Source organism: Temnothorax nylanderi, unplaced genomic scaffold (genome assembly GCF_030848795.1).
Source record: "Temnothorax nylanderi isolate EJ_2023f unplaced genomic scaffold, tnyl_v1.0 TNYL_tig0070_pilon, whole genome shotgun sequence".
In the NCBI taxonomy this organism is placed as follows: domain Eukaryota; kingdom Metazoa; phylum Arthropoda; class Insecta; order Hymenoptera; family Formicidae; genus Temnothorax; species Temnothorax nylanderi.
Window position 1 is genome coordinate 521,715 of NW_027249132.1, and position 16,630 is coordinate 538,344.

Sequence of the window (16,630 nt, forward strand, 5' to 3'; positions counted from 1 at the left end):
GCCACGGAGGGTTGCGCCTCCTCTCACAGTCTCCGTCGCCTCTTCTCTCCCTTTCTCTCGTCCCCTTCGCCTCCTATACCCTTCCACCCTCGGGGGGTTGCGCTCGCTCCTTCGTGTCTATCCATCTATCCGTCCCTCTCGTCGCCCTCCGCGCCAGGCTCCCTTTCGCCTCTTTCTCCGCGTCTCTCTTTCTCTTTCTCTCTCTCTCTCTCTCTCTCTCTCGCTTCCTCTCCCTCCTGAGGATATACAGGGGTGAACAGAGGATGTGGATGGGTTGGGTCTCGCCTCGGCTGGGCGAGCGCTCAATAACGTGCGAACCCAAAGGGGAGGAAATACGGGGGTGCGCGGCGTACCTACAGGAACGGAGCGGAGCACAAGCCGGAATGGTGGAATACTGCGGAACACGCGCGCACTGTGTGTCCCACCCCGCTGTTCCTCTCGCCGTCCCGCACACTCTTCTCGCGATCGTCTTTCTTCCTTTCCGCTCTTTCGCCCCCCCCCTCCTCCTCCTCCTCCTCCTCCTTCTCGTTTTCCCGCCACTCCTCCTGCTCTCTCTCTCTCCGCGTGGTCCTGCTCCTTACGTGCGGAACGAGCCGCGGGTTATCCATCATAATCGCTTTACGTGCACGAGCGCCGTAAGGACTTTCACCGCGCTCGTTAACGCCGCGCCTGTCCTGCCGGCTCAAACGGCGCCGTTTTCATAGTTAAGTAGCCGCCCCCCCTGGAGTTAGCGCGCGGGGTTCGACCGCGGAAACGAGCGTAACCGCGCGAGTTTGCCTCGCAGTTGGCGGACGTGGTAAACGCGAGAAAGTCACGGATATTCGATTAATCCCCCTCGCCATCGAGGTGACAGCGTTTCTCGGATATGAAGTCGAAGATGGAGTTCGGGAGATTACCAAGATGCAATTGAATGTCAGAATCTAAGAAGTCGCGTGGCCGAGAAATTGTTTTACGACATCGATTGCCTTTGAATTAAAGATGATTCGATATGATTGAATTATAGATTTCAAAAGCGCAAATGTGATAATTCCGCGCTTTTTTTTCATACGTTCGTACTGTTCGTCAATTCTCGTATCGATATTCTAAATATCGTTAAGTTTCAGCCGAATAAAGGTAGGTTCCACGGTTAACGTAATTATGGCACGCGTCCTCGTTGTGACGCTCGCCAAATTACCCATCTTGCATTTATGCCATAATTATAGCTCATGCGAGGAACGAAGTTACGACGCGGGGCCCCATAGAGCGTAAATGTTTTCGCGGAAGTTTATATTGGATTAGACGTAGCTCGTTAAGGTGTTTAATTCAAATTGCAGAAGTGTGCGAAGCCGCCGCGTGCTATCATAACCGAATCCTATTTATGCAACCGTCGCCGCGGGCGACACTCGCGAGTGCGTTTCATGTCGTTTCACGTAAATACGTCCTCGGTTGTTTTTAGCGAGTTAGTCCCGCTGCGTTTCACGCGATTAATGACGCGTTCTGTGCTCGCGCCACGACTGTCGAGAGTCGCTGGAACTCTGTATTTCCTTAATCAAGATGATAATGAACGAAGCGTACAAGCTTACAAAGTGGTGAAATAAATCATTAAATAATAATGGGACGAAATAGGAGTGATATTTTAAGCAACAAAGACAATTACATTTTTGTTCTGAATATAACCCATCAGAGCTTTGAAACCGTCGAATAATACTCCTAGAAAATGAGATTTCTGTTTCTCGTACGTTATAGTTCAGCACATCGTTCGTACCATTCGTACCGCTTCACCCGTTCAGAATTACTTTTTATCTTCTCGTTCCGTTTTTCCAGAGCTTCGACAGCTCTCGTGCCGTCGTCGCAAATGCGCTCAATCCCCCCGACATCTTCGAACTGTTCCAGGCGTGATATCAGCCGGCGTCTCGGTGCCGGTGCAGATTCCCTCGCAGACCCCGGACCTGGCGGGCAACTATTGGCCGAGGCTCCAGTGATCCCAGCTCTTCGGGTTCCCGCCCGCGAGCTTGCTCGTAGGCCAGGAGAGCCCGCCGCCGCCGAGCGCCACCCCGGGCGCGGTGCCACGACCGCTCCTCGCTTCCCTCGGGATACCGACGCAGTCGACGCAGCATCAGGCCCCCAGCACACCGGCGACCACCCCCGTGCACAACTCCGACACCAGTGAGTGAAACGACTGAATTTCCCGGTGACCCGTGACACCGTCGCGAGTGGATCCCTCGTCCCCGAGGCCGCTCGCGGTGTTTCCTCGCGTTTGGCTGCCGACGGTGACGATTGCTGTCGCGACGCCACGTTGGCAGATGCGAGGATAGAGACGTTACGAGGAAAGCTCGTCCTCTCGATAGTTCGCGCGACAGCGTGACGCCGATCGCATCGAAGACGCGCAGTTAGTGTCGGTTGTGCGTGGAACGAACACAATTTCTGATGATGACGATGCGAGTGTCCGAAAATTTTCTCCGTTGTCTAGTAAGTTGAAGAATTTCGTTAGTTTATTTTCGCGATTATTTATTTATTAACGGACGTTCTTTATCCATAAGTGAGCAAGCTGACAAAGGCAGTCTTTTTATCAAGAAACATAGCTGAGAGCATGTTTGATAAATGGCAGTTGCAATTATCTTATAACGTTCCGATTGATCGAACAATTATTTAATTGTTCGTAGAGTTAATATTATTAATCGTGTAATTTCCTCGCATGCCGGATTAATAACTCGCGTCCTCGAATGTTTACGACCGTCAATTTTCTGAATGGCAATACCTATCTACGAAACTATTCGATTAGAATTAGGAGATAGGATAGGCTTCCCCTCCCTTCTTGAACAATTTGTAAATTTGCCAACGCCCGCATCGGCGATCGTAATGGAGCAGCAGCTCGTCGTAATTAAATCCTCTTTGAAATTGAACGAAAAGATTTTTTACCAACGCGATCTGATTACATAGAGCGGAAACTAGGCAGCGCAATAAGTTTTATAATTCGAGCTGGAACAAATGGACTTTTACCCATCTTCCACTTCATGTCTGATCTAGATTTCGTAGATGTATACGCATGACCCCGGGTCACGCAGGGTAATTACCTATTCACGATAGTATGTGTAAATGATTTACGTTACGCTACCATTGTCATTACATCGAGGATTTTCGCGTGAAGAACCACATATTATCATCACGTTTGTATAAAAACGGAATTTCCTTAAGACATTTGTTACATAATTTAAAAATGATCTCTCGCACGCATCTGCCGATAGCTTTGCTGCTGAAAAAGAATCTTTTTAACAAGCATGATAATGTGCCGGGAAAGTTATTTTTCACTTTGTCCAACGTGTGCGAATTCTCCCTTTTAGTTTCCCGAAGTCGATCGATGTCAAGAGCATTCATTAAATTTACAGCGGCGCTCTCGTTTTTCGGTATCGGGGAGCTTTATTACCGGATTTATTGGATAGCGCCGGGCGCATATTGTTTGCCGCACGTTGTATCGGTTTCCGGCAAATATTTTCCTTCGTGTAAGGGCGGCCGCGAACCGCGTGGAAATTGAAAGGGAGCCGCAGACACGTAGGCGGCTCCCGCCGAAATATATTCTCGCGAGAGTTTAGGGTGGTAGGTCTCCCGATGAGGCTGATTTCGTTGCGGGAGGGAACGGTGTTGCGGGGGTTGATAGCTGCCTGGAGGGCGGCTTTTTTCAGCGAGGCCGGCCATCGTGTCTGTCGGCAGATATGGCGTCGGAAGACACCGCTCTCTCGAAAGGATGTTGCGGCCCCAGTCTGTGTCCGTTTGTGTAACAGAGTCTATCGATCGACAACTTATTCGTGGAAAATATTCCAGAGATATATAAAGGAAACAATTTGTTAATATATATTTATATTTATTTATAATATATATTTTTATTTCTTATTTATGTTTTTAAATAAAAAAATTTTTTCTGAGATAAAACTTGCAATTTTTTATATTTTTTTTCTGTCGTTCTTTTTGCTTGTTGTATCTGATAAGAATATATTGTTATTATATTATTATTAATGCGAGTGGTTCTTCACGCGCGGGTTCGTCGCGCTTTGCAAATGCAACCGGAGCACGCAATAAAGATCGCCGCGTGTATTTCAAATTATGCTAGATTTAAACCTCATCGAGATCAGTGTGCAAGATTTATCGAGAATAGCAATATTACAGTTTCAGATCCCCTTTTAACGTAATAAACGCGAATAGCACTTTTTTCAATTTCGCGTAAACTACACTCAACACATTTGCGAGCAATGATAGCAGGCCGAAATGTTCGATTGAAAAAGTTTTCATTTACACGTCTCTCCCACAATGTTCATTCCGGTCCAAGATACACGATTCTAGATTAAGACAATCCAATCCGTAGCTTGTACCATCGTTATTACCATAATGAAGGCACAGTGACGTGTGAGGTCGTGAGGAATAAACCGACGTAATCATAGGGAGGATTCCGGTAAGTGTCACAGTAATGCCCGAAGGAGGCAAGTAGCATGGACGTTTGCGTCGGTATTTATTGCTATTAATGTAAACGTATCGCTGAGCTAAATGGACCGAGGAGGCGGATTCGTCCTTCCGAGCGAATCGCGAATATTGGTGCTCGCAGTAAACGAGAAAATCTTATTGGCATCGAACTCGTTGATCGTCACCGCGCACACGATCGAAGCACATTCTTGTCGATTATGCTGTATAAAGATAATTGTAAGATAGCATTTGTTACTCTCTTTAAACCAGTAAACTGTAAATTAGAAATAATTATCACTGTATATATACGTAAATAAGTTAGACGAATTCTCCAGTTACGTTCGAATCGTATCACACCTTATAAACTAACGCAACATCTTATCCGTGTATTCAATGTTTTCCCTCACCGAAATGATGACACTCCGTTACTTACACCGTGCAGCAGCAGAACTTGAATAAAATTAAATGATCTGAGCCTACATTTATTCACCTATTCATTTCGCGAGACGTATCGAACGCATAAGCTTTTCGTTCGAAGACGAGTTTTGGAACGGATCCCAATAAACAAGATACAGTGTAAAATTAATCACCGACAAGAATGCGAAAAAAACACAGGAATTTCGCATAATATTTCATACGTATTATTTAAAAGAGTAATCCTGCGAATAAAGCGGTTGCGTTTATTGCTATTTTAAAGCTTTTTACGAGCGATATATTATTACTTTGCATTGTGGAGTTTCCCACAATAACAATTTCAGTAATCGTAAAGATAAAAATTTGGCAATTCTATTATTCATAAAACTAGATGGTATAACTTGAAAACTTGAAAAAAAATTGCAAGGAGAAAATGTCAACCACCTGTGCGGCGGCCTTAGTGTGATTTCAATGGACGTGTATACGTGTGATCCATTTAATCGATGCATTTCGATCACCACCTAACGGGAGAGTAGCACGTTTTTTTAGTAATTGAGTCGCGCCGCACGATCGCGTCGAATAATTAGTCACTGATTCGTAGGTGTGGAAAAAACGGCGTGAAAACAGCGACTCGATATTTTCGAATTTTATCGTTCCAGAACTCGACGGCGGGTTTTTTCAGGAGGCATCAGCATTGTGTGTATGCCGATATTTTCTGTCGCGATGTGAATATTTGCATGCGTTTTTCCCCTTTTTTTTCTCGTAACGCGTAACGATCGTTTTATCGACAACGCGTGTCGTAATAAATGTAGGTGACGAACTCTCTACAATTAATCAGCAGCCAATAGATAACCGTGGACGATATATATTGTGTTAAACAGTAACGTGTGAAGTATGTGTAAAATTACGCCGCAGTCGGAGCAGCGTCGCGCGTCGCTCGTTTCTCGTCGGCATTTACACGGTCACGTAGAGCTCGTGTAAACTTGTTGAACGTTTATACGTGAAGAGCACTTAATGGAGAGTGTACTGTGTACATTAGTAAATTTATATTTTTGGAAGAAAACGAAAATAAAAGCAGCGTGAATTGAAAAACGCTGGAAATTCTTCGGTGCCATTTGAACGTAGCACTGATGTAAAATCGATCTCGCGACGATAAACTCCAGTTCGAGACAACTTTTATTTGAATCAGCCAATACCACTTCCTTGTTATAGAAATTTCATTCAGCGTGAAAAGAATCCTTAAAGAACTTCTTCCAACGTTAAATTAAACATATACAATTCTTTTATATACAAAGAATCTTTCCCTCTTTCCTTGTGTTAGATTTATAAAATGTTTTATAATTTTGTTATCTGTATAAATATTACCATCTTATATATATATACATATGCGCATATATATGTAATTTCAAAAGTAAAATAGAGGAAGAGATAAACACACAAGAAAGCTATAAAGCGCCCAGAATTCAAAGAATTCACAGGGATCCGAAGTAGACTGGAATATCTGACATCTTTTTGTGAATAAATTTGGACATTTTGTTAATTAAATTTTTCAAATTATTACACTATTTATGCGTTTATACATTAATTAATTCTTCTTTTTTTAATTAAAGAACGAATTAATCTATCAAAATTCTGAACGTGGCACATGCAATTCTTCAGTACTTAACAAAAATGACATAAAATCGAAAAAATAAATTATTACATTTGTTACGTTTATCGCTGTTATTACTGCTCTACTCGAAGAAATATTCCAGGATGAATTGAATACGCATCCACTAAATGGTTGCGTATTATATACGTCTGCACGAAGATCCTCCGCAAACAGGCGCTGCACTTGCAACAGGCTGTGCATTTCGCGAATAGTAGATTAAAGTACTTCTCATTTATTACGTTACCTTTGTAAATCTGCGTTTGAATAGAACTTTTGCGAATTGAACGTTACCGCAATTTTATGCATGTAAAATGCGTTTCGGCGAAATTATGCTTTAATCGTTACAACCAACATTACGCGGAAGTGGTTACGCGACTTTCTTATTATCTGTAATGATACTACTAATAACAACTACAATATATGAGTATTAACAAATTTATTAATGAGAATAATATATTATTGCGACAGTAATCTATGTAAGTGTTGTGAATAAATGAGATAATATTGTTGCTGTGATTAACTTTAAGATTGTAAGTAGTAGGAAATAGAGAACCACTGTTAGGTGTCACTGTCTCGATTCAATAAATGTTATTTCATTTTAATGCCAAATCATAATTCTTTATTTATAATATTATATTCCACATTTATAATATTATATTCCACATTTATAATATTATATTCCACATTTATAATATTATATTTCACATTTATAATATTATATTCCACATTTATAATATTATATTCCACATTTATAATATTATATTCCACATTTATAATATTATATTCCACTAACGTTATGTAAGCTCTTATATATAATAGATCATAATACATACTACATTGCACAATACTAAAAAAATATTAGAAAAACATACATATAATCACATACAATACATAATTAAATATTTAATAATGCTGCGCAACTTTATGTAATTCACGACTATTAATTATAATACTTTAATTCATTTCCGTAAAAAGAAAATTAGAAAACGAACATCGCGGTTATTAAACAAAAATAAAATTTTTATGTAAAAAAATTACATATTAAGGATATAATATAAATGTTATGCGTCATTATTAGGCGTTTATATCTTGTTTAAAGAAAATATCACATTTTATTTTAATATTTAGAGCAACACGACAAGGAAAACAGGTTTGTATAATATTTTTATATCTACTAGAACTCTATAGGCGCGCGCTACCGCGCGCACTCTGATTAAATAGCACATTACATTCAAAATGGATTTACTTGCCATCGCGGAAGACACAACAATAAACTTTCCATACCTTTTTTAGAAAGACTAGACATTACACACGCGCGTTTTGCGCGCGCTATTTAGATTTAACATTATACTATTACTATTACACTATTAATTTCTTGATACACACAAAAGCTGTCTATCAAAATATATGATGACAGACAGCTGCTTATGAAGTAAGCGTAGCGAGAGAACCAATCGACATCGCGGAAAAGCGACAACAATAAACTTCGATAGATTCGAGTATTGACTTTACATGCCGTTTTTAGATACGGATGGAATGGATGGATAAATATGGATTTAACACCGCTTCTTTATATAAGGGATACTTATACAAATACGTTATCAACTGAAATTCTTCGACTTGAATCAATCTTTAACAAACAGAATTATATAATTATTCTGGAAACTGTAAACTAATGAATCTTAAAGACTTAAGTAACCTTGACGCTGTTTATAACTTGACATTTGAGCTTGTTCTTCTTAGGTGAAAAACGGTCATCATTATGATTGGTAGGCAGCAAAGAAGAAGCACACCGTTTAGTCAATTGCATTATTGTCGGACCAAAGCAGAGCAATATCAAAGTTACATCTGAAAACAGATTTGGTCAATAAAGTGTAATATCGAGTTATATTTACATGAAATAAAATAACAAAGACATACGTGAAACTGGATATGGATACATGCAGGCTAAATGATATCCAGGTATGGTTACCCTCCTGATTATGATAGTAGTATTACTACTTTCGAGCCAGTAATTGTACGCGGCCATTAAGAGATAACATCCGAGGGGCACCCATGTAACCAGATTACTCTCAAGGGCATCAGATATGATATGGTCATAAGATAGTTCCACATAGGTCAGTGCCACCGGAACTATGATTATTATTAAAAGTATAAAGCTTATACACATAACCCAGAACAACCAACGATTTCCCAGGAATGTGATCATATAATGACTTGCTATAAGAAAGTGATAATAAATTATGCATTAGTGTACACACACATTTGTCTAGTAATTTCAACATATGTCGCTATCGCGCACGAAAATTTCGATAGTCCAATTAACAGACGCTCAGATACAACATAATCATCCATTTTATGCTGGCGTGCGGAGTGAAAGCGGTCGGCCTAGAGTAAACAGCGATCACGATCATCTGTCGACGGGATAGAATTGGGCCCCGATTCGTCGCTCCGGTGCAGTTGCGCATGCATGCATCGCGTAATCTAAATAGGCCCTGGCGCAGAATAAATAAACGGGGACACAATTAGGTAAATGCGAATCTTCCAAGCTGGTTACACCGTAACGTGGGAGTCGCGCCGACAGGATAGATCAGCATCGCGCGCGCGTGTGAGTGCACGCGCGTATCACGCGCGCGGCGCGGCGGCGACGGGCACATATTTTTGCGTTTGTGCCCAGGCAAGGGTAGACGAAGGGTAGTGACTACGCCGGTAGTCGCGGCGTTATGGTGAGTAAGGTGGGAGGCAACGTGAATGCGCGCCATGCCGCTTCTGCATGGGGGATTCAGCGGGCGAGGTTTCCACATGAGCGGCCAGCATTGATAGAAGCTACGGGGAGAAACTGACTGTGCGCCTCTCATCCCTTCGCCAAACTCGAACTAACTTCGGGGTGGCGGCGCAGCACGGTTCTATCCCTCCGCTTTTAAGCCTGGCTTTCATTATTTTCCTATAATTCGTAACAGCCCTTCGCGAGCACCGCGGCGTGGAGAGGCTACCATCGACATATAGTATGGACTGCGCACAGGTATAGAAAAATATGACCGGCGACTCACACCGGTGGAAGAAAAGAGATAGCGACTGGTAGAGGTCAAGCTGTCTTTTTCTATCCAGTGCGTACAGACAAAGAGGGAACGAGGTAGAGGTCAACTCTACGGGACACTTTTTGAAGGCTACCTACGATTTCTGCCTTCGTTTCCCTATCCTCACGCGTCGAGTGTATTCTGTGTTGCATTTCGCGACGCGTTTTAGCACTTGTGGCACTGGACGTGATAGTTAGAATGTAAATTAACTATTTGCGGGGAAAAAAGTACGAAAAGTGTTTTTTTGAAAAAAGGAATTAACTGTTAATATATTCCTCATTGCAATATCGTTGCAAGCTATGCAGTAATCTAAAACGCGGTTGAGACATAATACGTACCTGGAACGTAAATATATGTGATGCATGCGGCCATCAAGGCCATTGTCGTATTGCGTAACCATATCACAGTACATCGGGTACATCGCGATAAGTCCTTCTTTAATGTGCCAACACTTAAGCGTGACGTGGTAATCATATTAGATACAATAAGTATCAAACCTATCAGGATGCTGACTGAAAGAGACAAATGTCATTAGAGATCGCGCGTGTCTTCTCGAGAGGTAAGTTATAAGAGATAAGTTGTATTAAATATATATTGTTTCATTAAAATATTTTGATAAAAAACTTGAGTATGATTACTTCCATGGCTGAAATCAGTGATTCTTGCTAAAGCGTACCCACAGGTACCATATAGCACACAATGGGTTAAAAGACTTATGCGACCGTATTTATGCTCTATAATAATTGACAGACATATTAAGATCAGGAACAGTGCCAAACACTTTGTGAGTATGTCATCTGAAAAAATGATGAATAATATGAACACGTGACACACATAATGAGAGAAACATGAGACATGTAATGTAACAGTAATTTTGCAAAGTTGCAATGTTTGAGAAATATTTCCGGGTTTGGAAAGATAGAGAAAAATAAAAAATAATTTGCATCTCACAATACTATCTGATTAAAACAAAGGCATAATTCTATTATCGTGAAACGTAGTACATTTCGCAAAATAGTATATTGTGCACCAAGGGGCGAGAGTAGCGTTTTTCAGACGCGTGTGAAGTTTGTCGCCCGAGCCGAAGGCGAGGGCGGCAAATCACACGAGTCTGAAAAAGCTTTCGACCCGAGGCGCACATAATATTTTTCACAACACCTTTTTACGGAAATGTTCCACTTTTGGATGTCTGTAGAGTGTATGCGTTTGATGTTCTATTCGTACAGTTTGTACGCGCGTGTAGTTAAATAGAAAGAGAAAAAGAGAGTGATGCAGGGTCCAGGGGCAAAGCTCCCCACATAATACAAAATTAAAATAACAATAAAATTAAAAAAAATATATATAAATAATTTTAATTATTGCACTAAATCTGATTGGTCATGAAGATTAGGTACGTGGTTTCGTACCGGTTTTTAGATTTTGTCGGTAATAAACATTGTTCTGCATTTTTGGCTGCTTCCGAGATTTCATCTGGTGTGCCAAACACAAGAAACACATCATTACTGCTATCACTGCTATCACTCGAAACCATTTTTTGCTCGAAATCCTCTTATTTTCTCTTTTCAAATGGTAAGTAACTTCTCTTGTGTTCTCTTTCCAAACAGTAAGTAACCACGACGATATATGCGCAAGCGCATTGCGGGCGATTGAGATCCACTACCTTTCTCTCTCGCACAATGTACATTTTTCTCTCGCACGATGTTGGACTCGATGCTCAATTCCCCTTCCATTTATGGGAGCTTTCCAGCAAGTGACACAAGTCGACACAAACGTCGTTTTATTTTTCTTTTTTAGCAATGAGTAACAAAAACAAAAATCGACACTTGTGTCGACTTGTGTGTGTGTGTGTGTGTGTGTGTGTCACTTGCTGGAAAGCTCCCTATATGTGTTCTAAGATTTGCCCGTTACTTTACTTTCTGCCCGGTATACGGGGCAGAAAGTACCAATTTTCCTCCCTAGGGCGGAAAGTAACCACTTTCCTCCCTGTTTAGCGGGCGGAAAGTAACAACTTTCCTCCCTAGCGTGAAATTGGCCACTTTCGCCCCTCTCTACAGGCATGGAAAGTCGGACTTTCCGTGGAGGTGTTGTGAAAAAATATATAATTTTTCAAATATAATTCAAAGATTATTTGTTATCATTATGTTGCAACAGAATAGTGATTTAAAAAAAGGTAAGTCATACTTAAAACTTGATGACTTTCCCAGTAGAGCAGAGGGTTGCAAGCGTACGTAAAGATCGGGACATAAGCTGAGGAGTAATTTTCATAAATAGCAACTAAGGCATAAATGGATCCTATGCCGGTGCCGATGCCGTCGGCACGTGCCGGAGCACCCGTCAGTGTAGATGATGGTATCTAGCAAGAAATATTCTTAATCATACGTTAATTCTCTTTAATCATGAATTATCAAATATATTTTGAAGAGTAAACGAGTATCAGCAACTTCTGTCAGTGAAGCCTTGCAGATAGCTATAATTACTGAATTACATATATATCAGAATGCATGTATCAGAATAATTGAATAAATAGAATAATCAGTGAAAATAATGATGGCGCTATCAGCTCTGGTTTATCGGTACTTTATCGAGATTGACATTTTATCTGTATGTATAATATTACGCGATACCTCGTCGCCGTTCCGCGCAATGTCTTGCGTGGTCAGCATACTCGCGATCGCGTCGAAATATGTATCAGGAGTAAAGTTCTGCCCACGCAGATAAAGACGGTACAACTTGTATTGCACCTCGCTTTTTTCGCAGGAAATCGGTGAACCGTCAGGGGCGAGAACCGAGGCTGGCTGCGCGTCTACTGTTACTATATCGTTTTCTGTATAATTCTGGAGCTTTTGATACGGCGATACCTCGATATCGAATTCCATGTTACATCCACCCGGTATCGGCGCTGCGGAGAACAACAATCGGCCAATGAACGACGCAGATGGATTCTCTCGATACTCAACCAATTTTACCATCGCGCCCACCGTCGAAAACGGTTAGCTATTCAACCCATTTACGCGCGACAGATAATAGAGATTGCGCCGCAATTTAATCGAATGCACATCTTGGTATGATTTGCGATTTATTTGTGCTATCGCGATCAACGTAACACGGCCATTTAATTTAATACAGCATATAATTTTTCGGTCTTTATCACGCAAATATTGTACTCTTGCGATTGTCCTTATACACATATAATATGGTCATTAATTTTATGTTACATTAATGGGCAAGCGTTGTGCCGCCGCCGCCAGATTTAATTCCATTAAATAAATGTTACTCTCGAAAAGGAAAGTGTGACGAAGACAGAGGTATATATTATTAATATTATTTGTACTTACCATTTTGACCGTATGTGACAATCACGAGCAACGCATCGAGATCGTTCACGTTGTCATGCTTTAAGAATACTTGTATTGGAGCTGTTGCATTGTGCGTTTTTAAGTACAGACCAATGTTCGATCCGAATAAACTTCCGTTCGACACTTTATCAAGTAGCTGTTTGTCGTAAGATAACGTGGCATCATATTGGAATGTATGAATTTGTAAAATAATAAACCAAATATCTGATGGAACATCTGTCACAGTGATTTTCAAGCGATTAAATGGGGCTAAATTTATTCGTTGTTGAAATGTGTCATTCTCACTATGATTCGACAAAGATGCGACTAGCCCGACGCTGTCTGCAATACAATACATCAAACGTTGATATTAATGAAAATAATTACGATAATTACGTGCTACTTTATTATTAGAAATTAAACGATTCTGTTATATTTTTATATCTTTAGAACTATTTATCTAATTTGCGACACGACACGAGCAAATTAATTATAGATAACCCTGTTCTAAATATAAATCAGTATACAAAAAAAATATACGACAGAACATTTGTATCATATTTTGCAATAAAGTTTTAAATAAAGAATTCCACAATGGAAGCAATTCAATGAAGAGTAATTAATCAACTAGTATAAATCTCATTTAAATCACTAACTAGTATTAAATCTAATTTGAAACATCAGATCTATTTTTCGAAAAACAATAGATTAATTCACATTTATCGACCGAAATCGTTGACATATAATGTAGGAATATATTAGAGCTGATAATTTAAACTAATGAATAAATTACCCGAGGATCCAGATACTCATTATTCGAAACATAAATAATAAGCGAATATCCGAATACCCAAACGGTATTACTTGTATTATCCATATTATTATAAGGTATTTGTATTATTTACTATTCGTTATTTGTATTGTAAAAATAATAAAGATTTGCTTATCCGTAAAATAAGTTTTGAAATATTTAATCATTAGGTACGCTAAATAGGTATAATAATTTACTTACACGTATTGAAAGTGTTTTCGAAAAAAAATCAGGCAGCCAAACCGAGTATGCGATTTTACTAGTTGAAGTACGCTCTTTCCAACGGTATGGTTGATTTTTGCTCAACCATACCGTTGTTCTTCATGGTCAAGTCTGATAGTGCGCTTGGCGATACGGCCCATTCGAGCGCTTGTGCATCGGAGGTACAAACATGTTTATAATTGGAATTTGCTGGTGTTCAATGCACCGGGTTTGAAGGCTTATTTAACCCTCCGTGCCACAGGTGGGAAAAAATAAAATAATAAACCAAGTATAAGGATCAAGAACTTTTTAATATTTACACAAGAAAAATAAAAATTTGCAATTGTCGATTTGCTATTTATATTCGTCTAGTTACTACTCGCACATTTCGAAAAATGCATATACAAATGCCCGTATATATTACTCGTATAGTTGAGATAGCAAGCAAGTATTCGGATATCATTTATCTTTGAATATTACGTATATATTGTGAACAGCAAACGCGTATACAGATATCCGGGAATTTCTTGCACGTTTTGAAAAAATATGCGAGTATTAAATTATATTTTATATACAATTAAATACTTACGTATTTCCTGAAAAATGCAAGCAATAGACACCTAAATACTCATTCATATTATTCAATATGAGTAAAATATTCGTGAATAAAATGCGTGAAAATTCAATTATTCGCGTAAATCTTAAATATGTACATTTAATATTCGTATATTTTAAGTAGTTATCAGGTGTTCAATACTAACAACAAGTACCGGAATATTAATCATACATTTTGAATAATATAAATATTCAGGTATTCGGGCATTGTTTTTAAGAAATACATGAGTATTCAATTATTCGTGCGAGTAATAAATATACACATTTGACACGCACGTTTCAAGTAGGTGTTAAACAGCTGTTACTCGAAAACTTAACTATAATAATGTAAACGAGTGTTCAAGTGTCCCAGGTATTACTTGTATTTCTTAGAAAATGTGTGAGTATTCAACTACTCTTCAATTACTCGCTCATTTTTCATAACGACCGAATATTCTGATATTCAAATATTTTGAGTAGCAGAGGTAAATACGCAGGTATTATCCGCACATTTTAAACAATTTAAACAATGAGCAAGTATCTCGAATAGCGAGCAGGTATTCGAATACCTGAATATCATTGGCTACGTTTACACCCAGCGACCTGATCGCGGCCTGACCTATATTGTGACCCGAAGTAGGTCTAGTCATCATTCGTTTACACCGAAAGAGACCTAAAAATTGACGGGATCATATTTGGGATCGCCCTGAATTGCAGCGAATCCGAACAAGCAAATAAAGCTTTTAGGACGCGTCCGCGCGTGATCGCGCGTTTACATCGCAAATGACAACGGCCTATTTCAAGTCGGGTCACCGACCTAGCTGAAGCCAGGTCGTCCGGTCGCCTATCAAGTGTTTACAGCAGGCGGCCTAAATAATTTAGGTTGAATTTGAGGTATAGGCCGCGGCCTAAATTCAGGGTGTAAACGTAGCCAATAGGCTCTAAGATTCACCCAGAAGATATTACTTACAATTTCGTGAGAAGCTTGCTGAACATTGAGGTTATGTATGCTTACCAGATATGGGTTTCGTGTTTTCTAACATCGCCGTCGCGTTACCAATGAACAACGACAAAACCAATAGAAGGATAACAGCTCGTTTCACGTTAGCGTGCATCCCGCACCACGTATATTTACTCGTCCAAATTGCTGTCCAAGCGCGAGGCGGGGTCGCGACGCAGACGCCAGCAACAGCTGTCATTTGACACTCGGCTGTGTATGTACCGGAGCTCGCGCTCGTTCGTGGCGCTCGTATACGGCGGCGGTAGTGGCGGTACGCACGACTCGCGCTCCGTCTCGCTCGCTCCATTCATGAGCCGGGGTTCGCCGCATCGCCGTCTCGCTCGCCCTAAGTTACGTATTTTAGCAGAGTATTTCCCAGTCTCCGGCGACTCGCGAGGCCGCCGGCTGGCGGCGCGTCAGTTCGCCCCAAGATGGCCACGTTGGATCAATGAAACGCGAGTAATCGTAGTGAAAACACAAATTGACAAGTGTGCGGGCGAACACTGCGGGCTTGATCGCGGTGTAAATGGACCATGGGCAAGGACCAGGAGCTGCTCGAGGCAGCAAGGAGCGGCAACGTCACCGTGGTCGAGAAGATCCTCGGCCAGCGTGCCAAGAGGAGTGGTCCACTGGCAAGGTGGGTGTCACCGTGCCTAGCCTAGACTTGACACAACTTCTGCCTCTCGCCGTCGCCTTCCCTCGTTGCCGAGGTCATTTCCTCATTCCCAGTTCCCGGCCCGCCGTTGCCGACCCTCCGTTTGATGATTTAACGACCGACGACGTCTCCGTCCCCCTCCCCCCCCCCGCCCCCGAGTCCGTTGACACCGGGGCACGACGTCGTCTCTCGCGCATTCCATTATCGAACCGCCACCGCACACGCCGTGCTCATTTCGGCATACTCCGATTCGCGATCTCGCCGATAAGGTTGCCGGGTCGCCGCCGAGGAGTTCTTCGACGGGCTTGTCCGATTTCGCAATTTTCCCCCCGCGGCGGCTGATGAGGAAACTCACCACGAACCGGGTTAAATGAACTCCCACGATGAATGAACAGCGACGTTCTTTTCTTTTCATTTCCCTTTTTTTTTTATGTCACGATGACGCTTCTTACGATAATTCC

At 41.1% G+C, this 16,630-nt stretch overlaps 3 protein-coding genes across 5 annotated transcripts in view; 2 read left to right on the forward strand and 1 right to left on the reverse strand.

Moving 5' to 3' along the window:
* Positions 1–7,098, forward strand: part of Toy (twin of eyeless) — a 34,784-nt gene extending 27,686 nt beyond the window's left edge. For both annotated transcript variants that reach the window (XM_071708630.1, XM_071708629.1), the window contains exon 10: positions 1,873–7,098. In XM_071708630.1, the coding sequence (XP_071564731.1) occupies positions 1,873–1,961 (89 nt within the window). In that variant the 3' untranslated portion in view covers positions 1,962–7,098. The remainder of the gene's footprint in view (positions 1–1,872) is intronic.
* Positions 7,099–8,047: 949 nt separating this feature from the next.
* Positions 8,048–15,752, reverse strand: LOC139773852 (uncharacterized). Its single transcript, XM_071708628.1, has 8 exons — positions 15,530–15,752; positions 12,909–13,250; positions 12,198–12,472; positions 11,755–11,926; positions 10,212–10,370; positions 9,912–10,085; positions 8,417–8,716; positions 8,048–8,344 (listed from the first exon to the last, which is right to left on the reverse strand). The coding sequence occupies exons 1-8, from the start codon at positions 15,711–15,713 to the stop codon at positions 8,187–8,189; spliced, it is 1,764 nt and encodes a 587-aa protein (XP_071564729.1). The 5' UTR covers positions 15,714–15,752; the 3' UTR covers positions 8,048–8,186.
* Positions 15,753–15,892: 140 nt separating this feature from the next.
* Positions 15,893–16,630, forward strand: part of LOC139773851 (ankyrin repeat and SAM domain-containing protein 1A) — a 47,331-nt gene continuing 46,593 nt past the window's right edge. The window contains exon 1 of one of the 2 annotated variants that reach the window (XM_071708626.1): positions 15,893–16,151. In XM_071708626.1, the coding sequence (XP_071564727.1) occupies positions 16,048–16,151 (104 nt within the window). In that variant the 5' untranslated portion in view covers positions 15,893–16,047. The remainder of the gene's footprint in view (positions 16,152–16,630) is intronic. The other variant, XM_071708627.1, reaches the window with a different exon arrangement.

What these genes read in the sequence shown, in the direction of transcription:
- LOC139773852 (XM_071708628.1), bottom strand. Translation starts at nt 15,713, where the DNA reads ATGACAGCTGTTGCTGGCGTCTGCGTCGCGACCCCGCCTCGCGCTTGG. An exon ending in AAACACGAAACCCATATCTG is followed by an intron (nt 13,251 to 15,529) that starts GTAAGCATACAT and finishes ATTGTATTGCAG; the next exon opens with ACAGCGTCGGGCTAGTCGCA. An exon ending in TTGCGCGGAACGGCGACGAG is followed by an intron (nt 11,927 to 12,197) that starts GTATCGCGTAAT and finishes ATTTCTTGCTAG; the next exon opens with ATACCATCATCTACACTGAC.